Genomic DNA, 16,341 nt, shown 5'->3' with positions numbered 1-16,341 from the left:
TATCAGATAACCAAATAAAAGAGGCATAAAGAGGAGGTGAACGAAGCCCCATTCCTTCCTAATCTCTTGTCCACACAGGACACAGACTCCATACAGACAGGCTTATCTCTGTATTCCTTTTTCTTTCATCACCTCTTCACACTCTATTGAGGACTGTTTGTTCTCTTGCGATGGGGAGAATATAGAATATCCTGATTTACATTTTATAAGACAGCCATGAAGATGATTAGCTCTACAGAAAAGAGGACCTGCATATATGGAGAAAGAGAGAATCATTTGTTCTGGGAATATGTGATAAGGTTTCTGAACAGCATTTTCCTGAACTATCATGTCTCTCCATCCTTTTACTGATTACTCCTTCCAAAGAAAGCTGCTGGTTAAAAGGAAAGGATAACTATTACTTGTGTGATTTACTCTAGAGTAAATGAGACACACACACACACTTATATACACACAGCTATACACACAAGTCTTGTTAGATGTTCCCAGTTGGTACCTCCCAAATTGGTGCAAGGAAGGTCATGATGAGGGAGAGGTGGCCCGAACACGATTTCTATAGAGGGGGACCACTGCCCCCCCCTCCTCAGCCTCGATGATAACACTACAAGTTGTCATGAGATTTTGTCAGATTTTCATGCTCTTTCAATCGCATAAACTGTGCGTTTACATAACATCTCTGTTATCATGAAACCCACAACAAAAACAGCTCAGAACACGGCGTCCTCCATTCACCGGTTGATAACGTTTGTAAATGCCACGAACAAAGACGTCACCGTTGGCCGCTTCAGAGATCCTGCTGCCGGTGTGAATGCAACCAGGAAAGCGGCTCAAGGGAGAAATAGAACTACGTGGTTTGAAAGCACCTATTGATGCACTTTGGGAGCAAAGGCAAGCCCATCTGGTCTAATCACATAGAAGAGCTACTGTAGCTTAAATTGCTGAAAAACTTTCTGTTGCCATGATAGAAAGGTGGAGAATACAAACTGCATCGTTGTTTGCAATGGCTAGTGAGAGTCAAAACTGAACCATGGAGCAATAGAAGATGGTTGCCTGGTCTGATGAATTACGTTTTCTTTTAGATCTGATGGATGGCAGGGTACATGTGCATCATTTACCTGGGGAAGAGATGGCAGGAGATGCACTATGGGAAGATGGCAGGCTGGCGGAGGCAGTGTTCCACTCTGGTATTGCATTACTTTGACACATACCACCTCCACCACCTGCAGGGCTACAATGCTAGTGTACTCTTGCTTCTTACAAAACCAAGAAAACTCATCATGGCCCACACTCAAGTCTCCATGACTTCTTGATGAGGCTCTGGCCCCTTGTTCAATGTACGTCTCTGGATAATAAGACACCTTTCCTCAACTATTCATTTCCAGAACACCAATAGTGCAGGACAAGTTACCGATCAAGGCGAAGTTCAGTCAACAACAATAATGTATTGTTTTCCTTGAGGTAGAAAAAAAAAAGGTAAAATGTTGTATCCTAGATCCATGTAAAGCCACATTTGTACAAGTTCACCTGAAGGACACACTCTTCTCTTTTAGGCAAAGTCTCATCAGTTCTGTTTTGCTTATCTAATCAATGCTATTCAAAATAACCAGCTTCGAATTCCTCTCACTCTCTCATTCTATCAAAGAAGCACTCAAGTGAGATTGTCGAGAAGCTCCTTTGTCTAAAATGCGTCCCTTGGTCATCCTTCTGACCCTTGCCATCACAATATTGATCTCTGAACATCGGGGAACTGCAACCGTAGTTGAAGACTTCAACCATATTGAGAGATGCAAGGAATCGCTGTATATGGGCACCCCACCACGAGGCTTCAGAGATAGCAGACTCAAGAAGATCTGCCAACACTATGCTGACAAACCCAGATATGTAACCCTGTACGACTCCAAAAACCATATCCCAGTTTACTCTGCATACACCTTCAAGAAAACAGAGGGCGATCGACGTGTGGACTATCCCTGGATGTATGAACCTCAGGTATGAAACTATTCATTCTCAGAATAAAAAGTACAAAAACTGTTACTGGGATGATACCCTTTTAAAAGGAACTTATTTGTAAATTTTAAGTACTAATATGACCCCTCAGAGTAAATAAGATACAAAGGTGTACCTTTTGAAACCCCAGTGACAGCATTAATGAAAGTTTGAGGGCTGGCTTTCTTCTTTGTAATGATGTGTTGACCTTCTTCCTAGCTTGCAGAGCTTGATGGGAATGGGAACATGATGCCGTTCCCCACCGGATACTTACACATGAAGTTTGAGGACAGCCAGGCGGTTTTGGATGACTACTCTGATGTGGTTCTGTATGAGAGAGGCCATCTGAATCCAGACCAGCACCAGTCAGACCCACAGGACCGAGCAGCCACCTACACGCTTACCAACGTTGTGCCAGAAATTCGTGAGTTTAACATCGGCCCATGGCGCGAACACGAAGAGCGCATTCGTGTGCGCCTCAACAACTTCTGTCGGGGTGTAGCCTATGTTGTAACTGGGGTTACCACTACTGGAAACATGATCCGGCGCAACAACCAGGACCGTGTTGGCATCCCTGAAGAGGTGTGGTCTGCCTACTGCTGCGCCGAATACGACCGGAACGCACCACACAACATACGCATCCGTTTTCCCACCCAAGCAGCCCTTGCCAAGAACGCAAAGGAGGGGAACAGAGTCCAAGAGATCACTGTGCAGGAACTGGAGATCTACCTGACTAGCAAAATGGCCGTAGACAAGAATTTTCAGCTGTTCTATGATAACTGCAACTCACCTTCACCTCTTCCTCCCTACCTTAATTATATCAAATGATCTGACTTACCTTCAGATTATAGCTTTGGTTGTGGTGTTCATTTTTTTCATTTCTTGCTTTCTTCTTTCCTGTAGCTTCTGTACAATTTTTAGAAAACAAGTTTAAAACTAAGTCCTGTAAGTCATGTTTAATTTAGTGTTTTTCAATGTTATACAATACTGATTAAATATTTGGGGTCGGTAAGATTTAAAGAAATTAAAAGAAAATTAATTGAAAAAAATTATATTAAAAAAATATATCAGAGTTTCCACAGAAATGTTAAGCAGCACAACTGTTTTCACCATTAATAATAATAATAAATTGTTTCTTAAGCACCAAATTAGCATATTATGTATGATTTCTGAAGGATCATTTGACACTGAAGACTGAAATAATGGCTGCTGGAAATACAGCTTTGCCATTACAAGAATAAATTACACTTTAAAAATAATAAAATTATAATAGGCTAATAAAACAGTTCTCTTAAAATGTAATAATATTTTACAGTATGACTGTTTTACAGTATTTTTAATAAAATAAATGCAGTTTGGTGAGCACAAGAGACTGTTTTCAAAAACATTAAAAATCTTACTGGCTCCGATTTTTTATAGGCCTATAAAATATGATTTAATTGATAATCTGAGGATATTTACATTTTTTCCTGTCCACCCTATGTCTATAATTAATAAGCAGAGCTGGGTAGATTACTTATGAATTGTAATCAGTTACTGATTACAGATTACATGACAAAATTTGTAGTCAGTAATATAATCTCTTAGATTACACATTTTTGGTAACGTAATCTGATTACTTTTGGATTACATTTAGATTACATTTGTGCTAACCCTTATTTGATATCATATATATTGAATTAGTCTAATTTTGTACTATTTTGACAGATACAAAGAAAAAATATATTCCACAAAATATATTTAATTCACCAACAAGAGCCACAATAGCTTCTTTTTCAAGTGCAATGTATGGACAGTTAATACTTAAAAAATACTAACACTAATGTACCTTGCTGTTAGTGTTTGTTAGCAACACTGAATAAAACAAAATCACATCTAATGATTTTAAAGGATATTTACTTATAATTAACTAAATTTAGAAAACAGTTACATTACAAAAACCAATATTGAAAAACATGAAATTCACAGCAATATCACTGCCAGGTCAAATATTTAATCTAAATAAAACACTAGAAGTGTATATGAATGTATCAATGAAAAACATAAAAAAATAGCTACATTGCAAACATGAATTTTGAAAAAGACTAAAATCACAGCAATAGAATTTCTATCCGTCTCAAAACATTTTAAGTGCATAGTAACAATGAGGAAAAGACAAACAATATTACAAAAATGAATATTAAAGAAAATGAAACTTGCAACAATAATATTGCTAATATATATATATATATATATATATATATATATATATATATATATATTAAAGACCATATCTAAGTTAAATATTTCATCTCAAAACATTTGAAGTGCATAAGGTAGTAACAATAAAGAAAAATCAACATTACAAAAAATATATTAAAGAACATATTAAAGGCTGTGTTCCCCTCCATTTTCCATTATCTTGTTACTGATTTCTTCTGAGCACGATTCTGACATCCCTCCCCCTCTCCGCCGGAAAAACTTGAAGAATCACGAACGTATATATGTGGCAGGTTTAATAGGAAAAAATATAAACGTAAAAAAAAAATGAAATTTAGGAGAATCAGTGAATTGTGAACAACTTATTACCATTGTGTAAATTAAATGTAATCATGTAATCCATAAAAAAGTAACTGTAGTCTGATTACGAGTATTTTAAAAAGTAGTTTACTCTAATTACAAGTACTTGAGTTTTGGAATCTGATTACGTAATCCAGATTACATGTAATCCGTTACTACCCAGCTCTGTGTGTAAGTACATTTTTTCCTGTCCACCCTATGTCTATAATTATTGCATAGCTTTCATCTTAATAGTCTCAGTTTACATACACATGTTAAGTAATTCACTGAATTTTGGGTTGTGATAAAGATGTGTGTCAAAACAAAACAAAACAAAGAAACAAACAAAAGCTGTCATGCTTTCAACCTATTTCTATGGGATTCTCATTTTATTGTTTCAGTAAACTCTACTGATACACATCAATAAAAACCAAAGGACACTTCTAGTCGAGTTTCATCATTACAACCACATATAGTTTGCTTCATGACAATTCAATCATTAATACCAGGCTTCATTTCCAGTAAAAATCAGATTCAAGACCTTTGCAGGTTTTGTAAAGATGGAAGGAAAAAAATTCCATGGTAAAAATGTGAAGAGTAGATGAATTTGAAAAGGTGTAAGCCTGTGCAGAGAGCCTTAAAACCCACAAAAAAGATCGACAATTCAAAACCTCCAGGGATGGTCAAACAAGAACATTTGCCACACCCTGGAAAAATATTCCATCTAAATAACCATCTATATTTTGCCTTTAAAGCAACACAAGTTCAAAGGAATATAAAAGTCACACAGGACAAGTTTTCATTGACTGACCAATGCAAGCTAATAGCCTGAACAAGATTAGCAAGCTTGTGGGGCATTCCTTTTTATTTCTTAAGGGCATAATCTAATCTCAGAGAGACACAAATGAGCAAGGATATGCAAATACCATAAAGCCAATAAGGCTGTACAATCCTTAACTCTCTCTCTCTAACTCATATTCTGCTTCTCCCTTGTATTCCTTTCTATAAATTGTCTTCGGCTGATATCATTACTGCCGGTTGTAATTTTGTGTCTATACATAGTGTATAAGAACACAAGGGAATAATAAATATGCTTCTTTCTTTCTTTGCCACATTCTGTGCAAGATGGAGATACTATGGAGTTTTTTCCGGTTCTGGAAGACTTTGCAGATGTGGCCCAATGTAAACAATCAAAGTCCCCTGATCCAAGATCAGCAAACCACATTGACAAATCAGATTCTTTCTATCACAAGTCAGGGACTTTACCCAGTCTAAAATGATCAAGGGTTCCAAATAAACAACATTAAAGATGCTATATGTGTTCAGAAAGTACTATTGCTAAAGAGGACCCCGGGGCTGGCCCATAATCCATGCTTGAGTAGGGTAACCTATTTCTACAGCTGTGACCAAAAGATGCATGGCTGGCTGTAATTTAGTATTTGAACGCTAGATGGTAGTCCTGTCAAAAAAAGAGAGAAAAAAAATCTTGAAAATTCTTTCAGTTAGTAGAAACATTCTTGATTAATTCTTGCATAATAATAGTTTTAACTACATACATTAGGGGGAAAAAAACTTGCTGATCTTAAGTTAGTCTGCAGCTTGTTTTCAACAAGGCGTATGTTTTAATCTCTTTATTTAACATTATATTTATTTATACAGTCGCTAAATGCAAGTGCCTCTAGGAAAGTTTAACAAGTTTGCCCTGAAACGTGAGACCACGGTCGTCACAGGATTGTACACAGAAACGCTGAATCTATATTGAGCAACATAGTGAATGCCAAACACTGAACAGACAGAACAGCGCGCGCTGGAATACTATCAAGGACGCGCGAGGAACAGGGTCACGCAGGAGTCAGACGCTGCATGCGTTGAGCTCAAATCTGCGCAGGCTGCAGTAACTGTAGGGTGCAGAAAAGGAACACAAAAAGCGCAATTAAGGATTTAAGAACAGTATGCACAATAAAGATGCACCTTGCGAATGCAAACGTTTACAGGTAAGCCAAGTTTTTTTTTTTTTTTAATTTATTTAAGGGGGAACAATTAATGCAGAAAATGTTTGTGATGTTGTAATAATCAGTTTGTTTGTATCCGTGCCATGTCAGTTAAACAGTTCTCTCTGCATCTATTTGTCCCTCGTTGTAGTTAAAAATTATATCATAGTTTGTCATGCATTTTCTTTTTTCTTCATTTTTTTATTATCTTTTAATTAATAAATAAATGCTCAACCCACGATTCCAATATCAAACTTATGCATGTAAATAACACTTTATTCATATTTGTGACCCTGGACCACAAATCCAGTCATAAGGGTCAGTTTTTCGAGATTGAATGTATACATGCATTTTATAAAGCTGAGTAAATAAGCTTTCCATTGATGTATGGTTAGTTATGATAGGATAATATTTGGCTGAGATAAAACTATTTGAAAATCTGGAATCCGAGGGTGCAAAAAAAAAAAAAAAAAAAAAAAAAGAAAAAACAAATTCCAACTATTCTGAAAATCGCTCAGTTGTCCAAAATGAAGTTCTTAGCAATGCATATTACTAATCAAAAATTAAGTTTTGATATATTTACAGTAGGAAATTTACACAGTTTTTTCATGGAACATGATCTTTACTTAATGTCCTAATGATTTTTGGCATAAAAGAAAAAGAAAAAATCAATAAACCCAAGCAATTTAAGATTGGTTTTGTGGTCCAGGGTCACATTTATTGCATGATGTAGTGCTGCTAGTTGCATGACCTATGGCTTCAGTCATGCCATTCATGAACTTTCCAGAACTTTCTGTTTTGTCTTTGTGCAGCAGAAAGACCATACATGATCTTTCTGATAGATCATGATATATATATACATACATGATATATATATTCTGATTAACGTATGGGGGCAGTGACTGGTTACTTTATGAATAAATTGTTCACAAAGTCATTTTTGTCATACACGGAATCCATTCTGAAACGCTGTTTTACCTTTTTTCAAAGAGGAATTTCGCTGTGAAGGCATTTGGTTGAACATAGAAAACGAATAGCCTACGTCCCTTCACTGATTCAATGATTTCAGTATGAATGACGAATGGAAATGAACGAGTGTACTTAAACTGAATGAAGATTAATCTCATATCCCCAAAGAACCGCTGATGATTGATTGCATAAAAAAATATCAGGAAAAATTTCAGGAAATTATAAAAGTATGATAGAAGTCATCATGCTCAACAGTTGTCTTTTTACGCGTTGTGCAGATTTGAGCTCAACCACTGATTTCTAGTTTTGTCCTCTTTTGGAAGACCAAACAAAGTAGTTTTGCTTTCACAACGAAACACACAGCATTTCCACGACATGGCGGAAACAATACTACAGCGAGAATCAAAGTTACGCCTACTTTCTTTGCGTATACATTTGGATGGTGTTATGCAAATCTTCCAACACAGTGACATAGACATGTGGGAGCGTGTTTAAACGAGGCGTTTTAGGAGCGCACAGATGAGTCTTAACTTTTATAAAGAATATCTCATGGGTTTGAGACTTTAATCTTTGCAACTTTAAGGATCTTATCTATTCATGAAAAGCTTGTAACACTCCAAAGAGAAAGGAAAACTTGAAATCGCATCATACGACCCCTTAAACATGAAGGAATTTTCTGTAGGCTATTGATTTTTCCATGTTTTTTTTTTCTTTTACCTGCATTTTTAATTAAGCATTGTATTTTGTGTTTTTGGATTACAGCAGATAATCAATAATGGATAATGTCCTGGGAAGTTACCTTTCCATTTTTCTAGATATTTTTTTTTGTTACAGTGTACCAAGCAAAGTTTATCATAAATAAACAATTATTAAATTATTTTTTTATTACTATTAAAATAAACACTTGAAAATAGCGGCTAACTCAATTCACGTGATGTGTGCACTACTAGGCATCTTTGGTTTTCTCTTTTTGTGTAATTTAAATGGTAAATGTTCCATTTTATCATTTGATTCACTTATCAGAACTTGCCAAATAAATTTTAAAAATATCTAAATTTGTTGCTAGGTGCTTTTGGAAGAAAAAGTTCCTACGGTTATATGAAAAGTTGCTAAATTTAGCAACAAAATTGCTAAGTTGGCAGCACTGAGTAAGCCTATACTGATTCTAAGGAACTGAGTCACATGGATGAATCAAAGCCCCTTAAAGCTGCCGTGGCTTTCCCAAGCTGCTATATTACTAAAAGAGGAGCTGCGTCATGCTGTTTAGAGCGGCGACCCCAGTATGAACAGTGTCAGTGACATACAACGATGAATCAGATGACTTGTAGAAGCTTATCCTTGAGACAACGAAGTGAAGACGTGTGAAGACTGTGGTCTAAGGCTAATATGAGCACCAGTGAACTCTGGGAAATGTAGTATTTGACCTCAACTGCTGAAAGTCAATTGAGATTTAGCTTACCTTATCAGCATAAGTTTACAAGACCATACAACATGCAACTTGTGTACTGTGGGTAGCGTGGCCGAGTGGTCTAAGACACTGGATTTAGGCTTCGGTCTCTCTGGAGGCATCGGTTTCAATCCCTCCGCTGCTGTCACTTTAAAATTCTGATCCAACACAAAAGCTTCATTGGCGTTATGCATCTTGCTTGTGTGAATGGAACTAAGCTAAGTTTAGGCACAGTGAAAATTATTCGAAAAATATGGTGTTGACTTCCCTATTCGCATATAATAATAATAATAATAATGAAAATACTACTATGACTAATAATTATTCTTTATAAAGACAAAGTGAGTATTTGTAATAACAGTGTTTATTTGTCTGTTGAGGTCTGGTGTCAGTTTTGCTAGTGTTTCTGTGGCTGGGTGGAAACCTGGTCTCGCCCCTCCGACCCATCTGTGACCTGAGGGTTCTGGACCACTTTGTACGAGAAGCTCGAGATTCTGAGGTCATCATGGTGAGGTCTCTATGTGCTTCACACAGAATGTCAGGTTATTTTTAGAAACATCACTTCATCAGTTTCTTTTTCTCTCAGCGAGGTTGCAGAGGAGGCTGTGGAGCGATGAAATCCTATTTTGTTCCTCTGACTAGTGTTGACTTTGCTGTTTTGGAACATATGGATGTGAGTCATGATGTACTGTGTTTAACATAATATAAAAACATTATGTATACAAATACTTAAAACCAGTATTATGCAAATCAGTAATACAGCATAATATAAAAACATCAATATCCATCCTTTGATGTGTTAATCCATCATTCAAATAAACTTTTAATGCATTTCTCATGTCATCTTCATACCGGTGAAACCTGATTTCCAGTACTGGCATATTTTATAGACGATTTAAGCCACTGTATTTCATAGAAAGTATTTTGACTCATTCATAGTGTAAATCTATGTCTCCAGGTTAATGGACAGGCCGTGGAGGTCCAGACTGGTTTGTCTCTGCTGGATCAGGCCCTGAATAATGCGATGAAAACAGTGAGCAACTCTCCTCTGGCCAATGCGCTGGATAACAACATCAGTAACATCCACAGCCTCGGCCAGATCCTGCACAGTCTTGATTTACAGGTGTAGTAACCACTGATGTGTTGTGACCATGAGGACACGTGTCTGTCACAGCAAGGTCTATTCTGACAGTATTGACTATTCTGACATCCACATCTAGCCTCTTTTCTAATTTGGCGTTCTAGGAAATTGTGCAAACGTGCAGCGTAGTCGGTTTACCCTTTACTTCCCCTCTCTCTTTTTTGGCTGCAGTCAAAGTGGCGGCATGATTCTGGGAAATGTGTTTTGTTTCTCCAAAGCTTCAGTGACTGTGGGGTGAATTTTCATGCCATGCTGTACTGTGGAGCTGCATATATATATATATATATATATATATATATATATATACACACACACACAATACAGCTTGTGTATATATACTGCAGACTATGCTGCAGTTAAAGTAATAAATAGATTTTTGCAACTATAGTAAATCAGAGTTCCAATGTATGATTCATTACTTTCTGTAACTATGAGAATGACTTGAAGGCTGCATCAATAAATTTCAATCATCATTAGTGAACCATTCCCACTGTGCTAAAATATGAATCATGTTTAAAATATAGGGTACAATACACAATACACTTGGGATGAGAGGGGAAACTGCTTAGTAACCAAAGTAGTTGATTTTAGCAGTAGAAAATAGTCTTGGTTTGTTTCGTGTTGTGATTATTTTATGAGGCGATCCAATCCGATCTGAGCTGCAATCTATTCAATTTGAGTTTTTGGGATGATACATTTTCCCTAATGAGTCCATTCTGTTTCCACAGCAGGCCAGGTCCACAGTTCTTCCAGATGATTCAGCTCCTGCCAGCACACAGACGCAGGAGGTCTCCTCTCTCCCAGAACTTCTGCAGGTGCAGAGCAGTTTCCTGCGAGGGAAAGTCAGACTCCTGCTTTCAGCTGCACCAGCCTGCCAACGGCAAAACAGCTGATGCGAGCTCAGAGGAGTTCGGGAAATGTTTTCAGCAGTCAGACATACACAACAAACCCGGACAAGAACACTTGATTGTGACACGTTACCAAATCTAAAATCTTAAAGAGCTTATGCGTTCCAGGTGTCGCTCTTCAAATGGTCTTCTGCATTCATGCCATGTTTCTGGAGTATGCATCATGCGGCGAGAGAAGCAAAACAGCAGTGACACCTTGACTTATTCAACAAGGCAAACATGGCAGAAGATCCTGTAGAGGAACATTTCAGAGCCCACAAGTGGACTCAAAGGCTTCTGGATCTTCTGCTACAGTACATCTGAGACACTTTTATTTAATTATATTTGTATGTTCAGTTTTCTACAAATCCATGAATTGTGCTGCTATTTTTTCATTTTTTAGTAGGCAGTGTACACACTCTACAGGACACGTCCTTTTCTGAGATGTGTACATTTAACGGCAGGACCAAAGGTCTTTTTTTGAGGGTTCAGCAGGGTCTGCCAAGTGGACACCATGCTGTGAGGCTGTGTGAAGTATGCTTCCATCTAGAGGACAAAACAGGAAGTTTAAATGAAAACACACAGTTTAGCACAACAGCGTGCAAATAAGGAGACAGGTCTTGTCAGTATGTTTAATAACCTTTTTTAATGTTGTCCAGTTCAGATACACAACATACAGTGTGTAGTAGCCTGTATAGGAAATAGAAATATGAATTTCATTCTTAAGACCCGTTGCGGTCATACAGTCCCCTCATCTCAAGCCTTTTTTATGTTGCTGAAATTCAACAAAATGAAACTCAACAGGTGCAAGTCTTTTTTTGGCGACCAAGCATTAATACTCAACAGTTGTGTTTCTCAGTATTTTTTTTCTTCATATTTTTTTCTTTAAATCCTCTATAATACATAGGCAACCCAGACAAAAAGTATCACCATTTATGTCTGGTGAGAGTGTGCTTTATATGTCTGTCAGTTGCCAGTAGAATCATCTCTCTCCCTGTATTTTGTAGAAAAATATGAACTGTTTAAATTCTCTACTTTGAAATATATGCAGCTCAAATTCACAACAAAGAGATAAGCCACAACTCTGTGGAATCCCGCCTTCACTCCAACAAATCTCCAATGGTTTGGGTAACATTAAATTTCTAAGAACTTACAACCAGGTAAGAGAAAACAAACACCCCACAGTGTCATTTAGTCCACTGAAGCGTAATAAAGAACACCCAGGAGAATGACTCAAACAGCAGGCCTCTCAGAAAAAAAACCCAGGGCTGACTCAAGCGATTTACATCCTACGGCCTCGTACAAGGAAATAAAACGAGCTTCTCCACATAAACTTTCTCATTTAACGCTCTCCAACAAAATATTCTGATTAGGCCCTGATCGGTTCCACCTTCTGTTTTTCAAACGAAACAGAATCAGATGCAGCCAGCGACTCTATTGTCCACCGCATTGTTGGGTCTTGCAGCAAATTTGAATTCCAAATGCAATTACTCTCATCAAGTGCGCTCATTCTTGACTCAATATATTCTCTAATGTGGAATTCGTTCGTTTCCGCTTCCCTCAACATTCATTACGATTTAATGTCTTTTGTTGAAAAAGAAGCTTTAGTATTTGTAAACTTCAAATGAAAATCTTATAAGGGTCTTCAGAATCGTGGGTGGAGGGATGTGATTGGCTGAATGAGCTTGCACCTGTTTTTTTTACAGTGGATACGATTGGCTATGAACCCAACAATAAACAAAATATTTACAAAGACCATGTCATCTCTTACACTTATAAAAATGTACAGTTTGCATCTTGTGTTTTTTGTCATGGCATGACAGAAGGTGGTCTTGTGTGTTTTCCATCCACCCACCAACAAGAAACTCCAAAAACAAGACGACGAGAGAACAAAAAATGGATGGAGATGAGAGCGGTATGCACAGTTGCTTGCATTATGGATCGTAAATGTATATTTATGTGGCGTGAGGGGTGACACCTCGTCCACTGTAGCGCAGTATGTCTCTTCAGGCTGCGTTTAGTTTCTGACCGTCACTGCGGCTCAAACCTGATGCACAAAGCTTCCAGAGTCAGTATCCAGAGCTCATTTAGGGCCACATCTGTCCTGGTCCTCATACACTCACACTTACATGCGCATACATGAACACAAACCGCCCCGTCTCCCGCTTCCTCTTGGCCAGATCGTTCTTGGCACCCTGAAAGAGAGATTTCAGTAAAAAACACGGTGAGAGGTTGAATCAGAAGGTCTTACGGGGACTTGTGACAGGGCATATAACAAGATGTCCGCCTGATGACAAGTGAGCTCAAACTGAGATAATCACTCAAAGGTCAGTGTCAGTGAGGGGGAAGAATGTTCTGGACACGTCATGAGTTCTCTTGGGCTCTGGATAAAAGAGAGACGGAGAGACTCCAGCTGTGCGGGAACGGGCGCAGGTGTTGATCCCGTCGCTCTGGATGTCCAACTCAGCAGAGTCTGAGTCTTTACGGAGAGAGAGAGCGACACAGTGAACATTCCTTAACTCAATGTGGCGTAATGTGTGGGTTACTACAGAGGACTATACGAGTGGAGAGAGAGATAAAGGGGATAAAAAAGGAGAGGATCGTGGATCTGATCAGTCCTTCTCTGGGAGATGAGCTTTGTCGCACAGCTTCCGTAATTATAAATGAAAAAAGAAGGGAACTATTTATCCTCTTTATTATCGTCAAGAATCAGTTTCATTTCCGGATATGACCATGTATCTACAGAGGGAAAAGAATCTCCAAATGATGTGCACAAAATACAGCTGATGTAAAATAAAAAAAGAGAGAAAGAGAGACATAAAGAGAGAGAAAGAGCAAGAGAGAGAAGACTGTTGCAGAAAAAGACAATAAAAAGACAAAGAAAGAAGAGTCTTGAATCTTGAATGTCCATTTTCCTCTTAAAAAATAAATCATGCAAATTTCCCAAAGCGCAATCATGATATAAATGTAATTAATCTATATCTTTGTGGTGTTGTTAATTTCTCTCCATATGCAAATAACAGTGACAGTGCAAAACAAAAAGCAAAAAATTAACGTAAGAAATGAGAGAGACCACAGAAAAGAAAAACTAATTTGGCACCTTTTTTTTCTCAATTCTGCAAATTCCTTGAATAAATCCAGTTCAGGTGATTCTCTCCATGTCCGTCCACTAGACTGCGTCTGATTGGACGATGATCACAGTACTTGGCACAAGAATGCTGGTAAAAATTAGATAGTAGAATCTTTTTTTTCATTCATAGCCTTATAAGGTTATCAATAATACATATTTTACACGTATGTTTTCTTGATTTATAAAACAGTCCGAAGTAGGAAAACTGTTCTTTTTTGGGAACTAGAAACGGCTACAGCAGAGCAAAAGACTCCGGGAGAAGAAAAGAAAAATAAGGGAAAGGTGGCAATGAACTTGAGGGGGAAAAAACAGGAGAAAAAATAAAATGGTAGGGGATAGCTGCTGTATTGAGTAGGGAAAATGGCCAACATTTCTCCACCCAAAATCTTCTCCAAGAATGAGAGGAGCAGGAAGAGTAAAACAAGAAAGAATGAGAGAGAAAGAGAGTGTGTTGGGAGTGGACTTAAAAAGGACAGGAGCGGTGTATTGGACAGTATCCATGTAGGGCACCACTCTTAGTACCGGAGGTCTGTGATCCTATGTGTTTGGGGGGCCTGGTCCCCTCAGAGGGGTTACTATACTCGTGTGGTGGAGTGCTGGTGGGGCAGGGCGTTGTTGCTATGCCCAGCACTGGGTGCAGGTGCAGGGGGGTAAGTGTTGAAGGCATGGAGGGACTGCATGCCAGTGATGGTGCTGGGGATCATGGAAAGCGCATTAGCTGTCATAAGTGGCACGTCCTCAGGTGCCCGCCGTAGTGCCAGAGTGTAGTCCGGCGGGCACACGGGCGGTCTTAGAGGTTCCAAGTCGCCATGTAGACCACGCGGTGGTAGAGGCGTGCCGTGGTCAAGCTCCACCCTCTGCTGCTTCATCTGCAAGGACATCAGCTCCTCTTCCTGGCTCAATGCCAGGTCGTTATGGGGCGGAGCCCCCACAATGCCAACGCCTGGCCCCGCCCCACGTTGAGGCGAGAGGCGTCGATGGCGGCGTTGCAGCAGCTCGTGCCGTTTGTCGCGTTTATAGTACAACGCGGCAAACGCCAACACGTTGAGGAAGAGCAGCGACGCGCCCACTGCTACTGTCACGCTCAGCTCCGTTGAATAGTCCCTTGTGTTGCTCGGGAATGGGAAGCGTTCAGGAGGGTGTTCAGAACTTTCGAGGTCCGGGTCGGGTGGGTAGGTTGAGACCGTGGGGTGGCGAGTAGATCGTGTGATGGGGCTCTGGACTGTTCCCTTCCGGCCAGGCCGGTGCGGGTTGCCAGGGGGCAGCCGCGTGGTTATGGAGCTGATGATCTTCTCATGAAGGGTATGGAGGTGAGGAACCAGCTCAAGCCAGAAGGCAACTTTGTTGGCACGGTAATTATCCCGGATGCGAGGCTTCAACCCGATATGGAGGTACTGCTTGTCTTTAGAGCTGAATTTGGTCCAAATAACTTCCTCAAAGCGATTGGGCTTAGTATGGATGAACTTTGTATCCTGCGGTACTGGAATGTTCGGATCACTGGAAAAAAATATTGAAACAAAGTGAGAAGAAAATTAAAAGACAGAACTGCATTTGTATTCTGGTCTCACTGGGTGAACAAATTTGGACAGATCAAACTCTCACCCTGTCTTGGCAAAGTTGGTCCAGTATGTCATCACCACAGCACTAAGCATGACATCGTTCTTGGAAAAGTTGCAGGGAAATAGATCTGTGGCGCCCACCATGGGTACACCGAACACATATGGGATTTCATCGCCATGTGCTGCGTCTGCCCACTCGGGTCGTGCCTCTGTCTGGCAGTGGTGGTGGAAGGTATAAAAATAAACAGGGGACTGGAACTCAGCATGCAGCTTAGCTGTAGCCACTGCTGGCGCCACCCACTGGTGGTCGGTAAAAAGTGCAAGTAGAGTTTTACGCCGCATGTCCCCATTGTCGCGGTCAGCCCAATCTGTGTACATGAACTTTATAGTCTCCCGCAGTATGTCTTTACCTAAGAAGGGACAGAGAGAGACCAAGAGAGAAAATGATGGATGTTGGATGTTGAAAGACAGAGTTGGTTGTCACACAAAGCAGGGCACCTTGACCCAATATAGGAGACAGTGAGACAGAAGCACCCAAGGTGAGGGGTAAAATTAGACTGATTACCTTGAACAACCGCTAAAAGAATGTGTAGATGTGTATGTCAGTGTTGTCTACAGAAATCTGTGGGAGTGTCCTGAATGGCACACCTGAAGTACATCTGATGTACACCTGATAATACGTTTTTTCAATGC

At 39.3% G+C, this 16,341-nt stretch overlaps 3 protein-coding genes across 4 annotated transcripts in view; 2 read left to right on the top strand and 1 right to left on the bottom strand.

Moving 5' to 3' along the window:
- The first annotated feature begins 1,643 nt into the window (after positions 1–1,643).
- LOC109097941 (endonuclease domain-containing 1 protein-like) lies at positions 1,644–3,057 on the top strand. The gene is made up of 2 exons (XM_019111563.2): positions 1,644–1,989; positions 2,206–3,057. Exons 1-2 carry the CDS (start codon positions 1,684–1,686, stop codon positions 2,812–2,814), a joined length of 915 nt encoding a protein of 304 aa, XP_018967108.1. The 5' UTR covers positions 1,644–1,683; the 3' UTR covers positions 2,815–3,057.
- Positions 3,058–6,284: 3,227 nt separating this feature from the next.
- Positions 6,285–12,210, top strand: LOC109097945 (erythropoietin-like). Of its 2 annotated transcripts, none has more exons than XM_019111567.2 (5): positions 6,285–6,518; positions 9,312–9,439; positions 9,518–9,604; positions 9,890–10,054; positions 10,804–12,210. In XM_019111567.2, exons 1-5 carry the CDS (start codon positions 6,503–6,505, stop codon positions 10,963–10,965), a joined length of 558 nt encoding a protein of 185 aa, XP_018967112.1. In that variant the 5' UTR covers positions 6,285–6,502; the 3' UTR covers positions 10,966–12,210. The 2 variants fall into 2 exon arrangements, with proteins under 2 accessions (XP_018967112.1, XP_018967111.1); XM_019111566.2 differs by having other exon boundaries at positions 6,312–6,518; positions 10,801–12,210.
- Positions 11,587–16,341, bottom strand: part of LOC109085453 (neuroligin-2-like) — a 79,984-nt gene continuing 75,229 nt past the window's right edge. The window contains exons 8-9 of the mRNA XM_042732469.1: positions 15,692–16,058; positions 11,587–15,586 (exon numbers count right to left, since the gene is read on the bottom strand). Coding sequence (XP_042588403.1) covers positions 14,665–15,586; positions 15,692–16,058 — 1,289 coding nt within the window. The 3' untranslated portion in view covers positions 11,587–14,664. The remainder of the gene's footprint in view (positions 15,587–15,691; positions 16,059–16,341) is intronic.

The sequence above is a fragment of the Cyprinus carpio genome, chromosome B10, assembly GCF_018340385.1.
Source record: "Cyprinus carpio isolate SPL01 chromosome B10, ASM1834038v1, whole genome shotgun sequence".
Taxonomy (NCBI): Eukaryota; Metazoa; Chordata; class Actinopteri; order Cypriniformes; family Cyprinidae; genus Cyprinus; species Cyprinus carpio.
This window is presented reverse-complemented; position numbering and strand designations above follow the sequence as displayed.

What these genes read in the sequence shown, in the direction of transcription:
- LOC109097941 (XM_019111563.2), top strand. Translation starts at nt 1,684, where the DNA reads ATGCGTCCCTTGGTCATCCTTCTGACCCTTGCCATCACAATATTGATC. An exon ending in CCTGGATGTATGAACCTCAG is followed by an intron (nt 1,990 to 2,205) that starts GTATGAAACTAT and finishes CCTTCTTCCTAG; the next exon opens with CTTGCAGAGCTTGATGGGAA.
- LOC109097945 (XM_019111566.2), top strand. An exon ending in GAGATTCTGAGGTCATCATG is followed by an intron (nt 9,440 to 9,517) that starts GTGAGGTCTCTA and finishes TTTTTCTCTCAG; the next exon opens with CGAGGTTGCAGAGGAGGCTG. An exon ending in TGCACAGTCTTGATTTACAG is followed by an intron (nt 10,055 to 10,800) that starts GTGTAGTAACCA and finishes CTGTTTCCACAG; the next exon opens with CAGGCCAGGTCCACAGTTCT.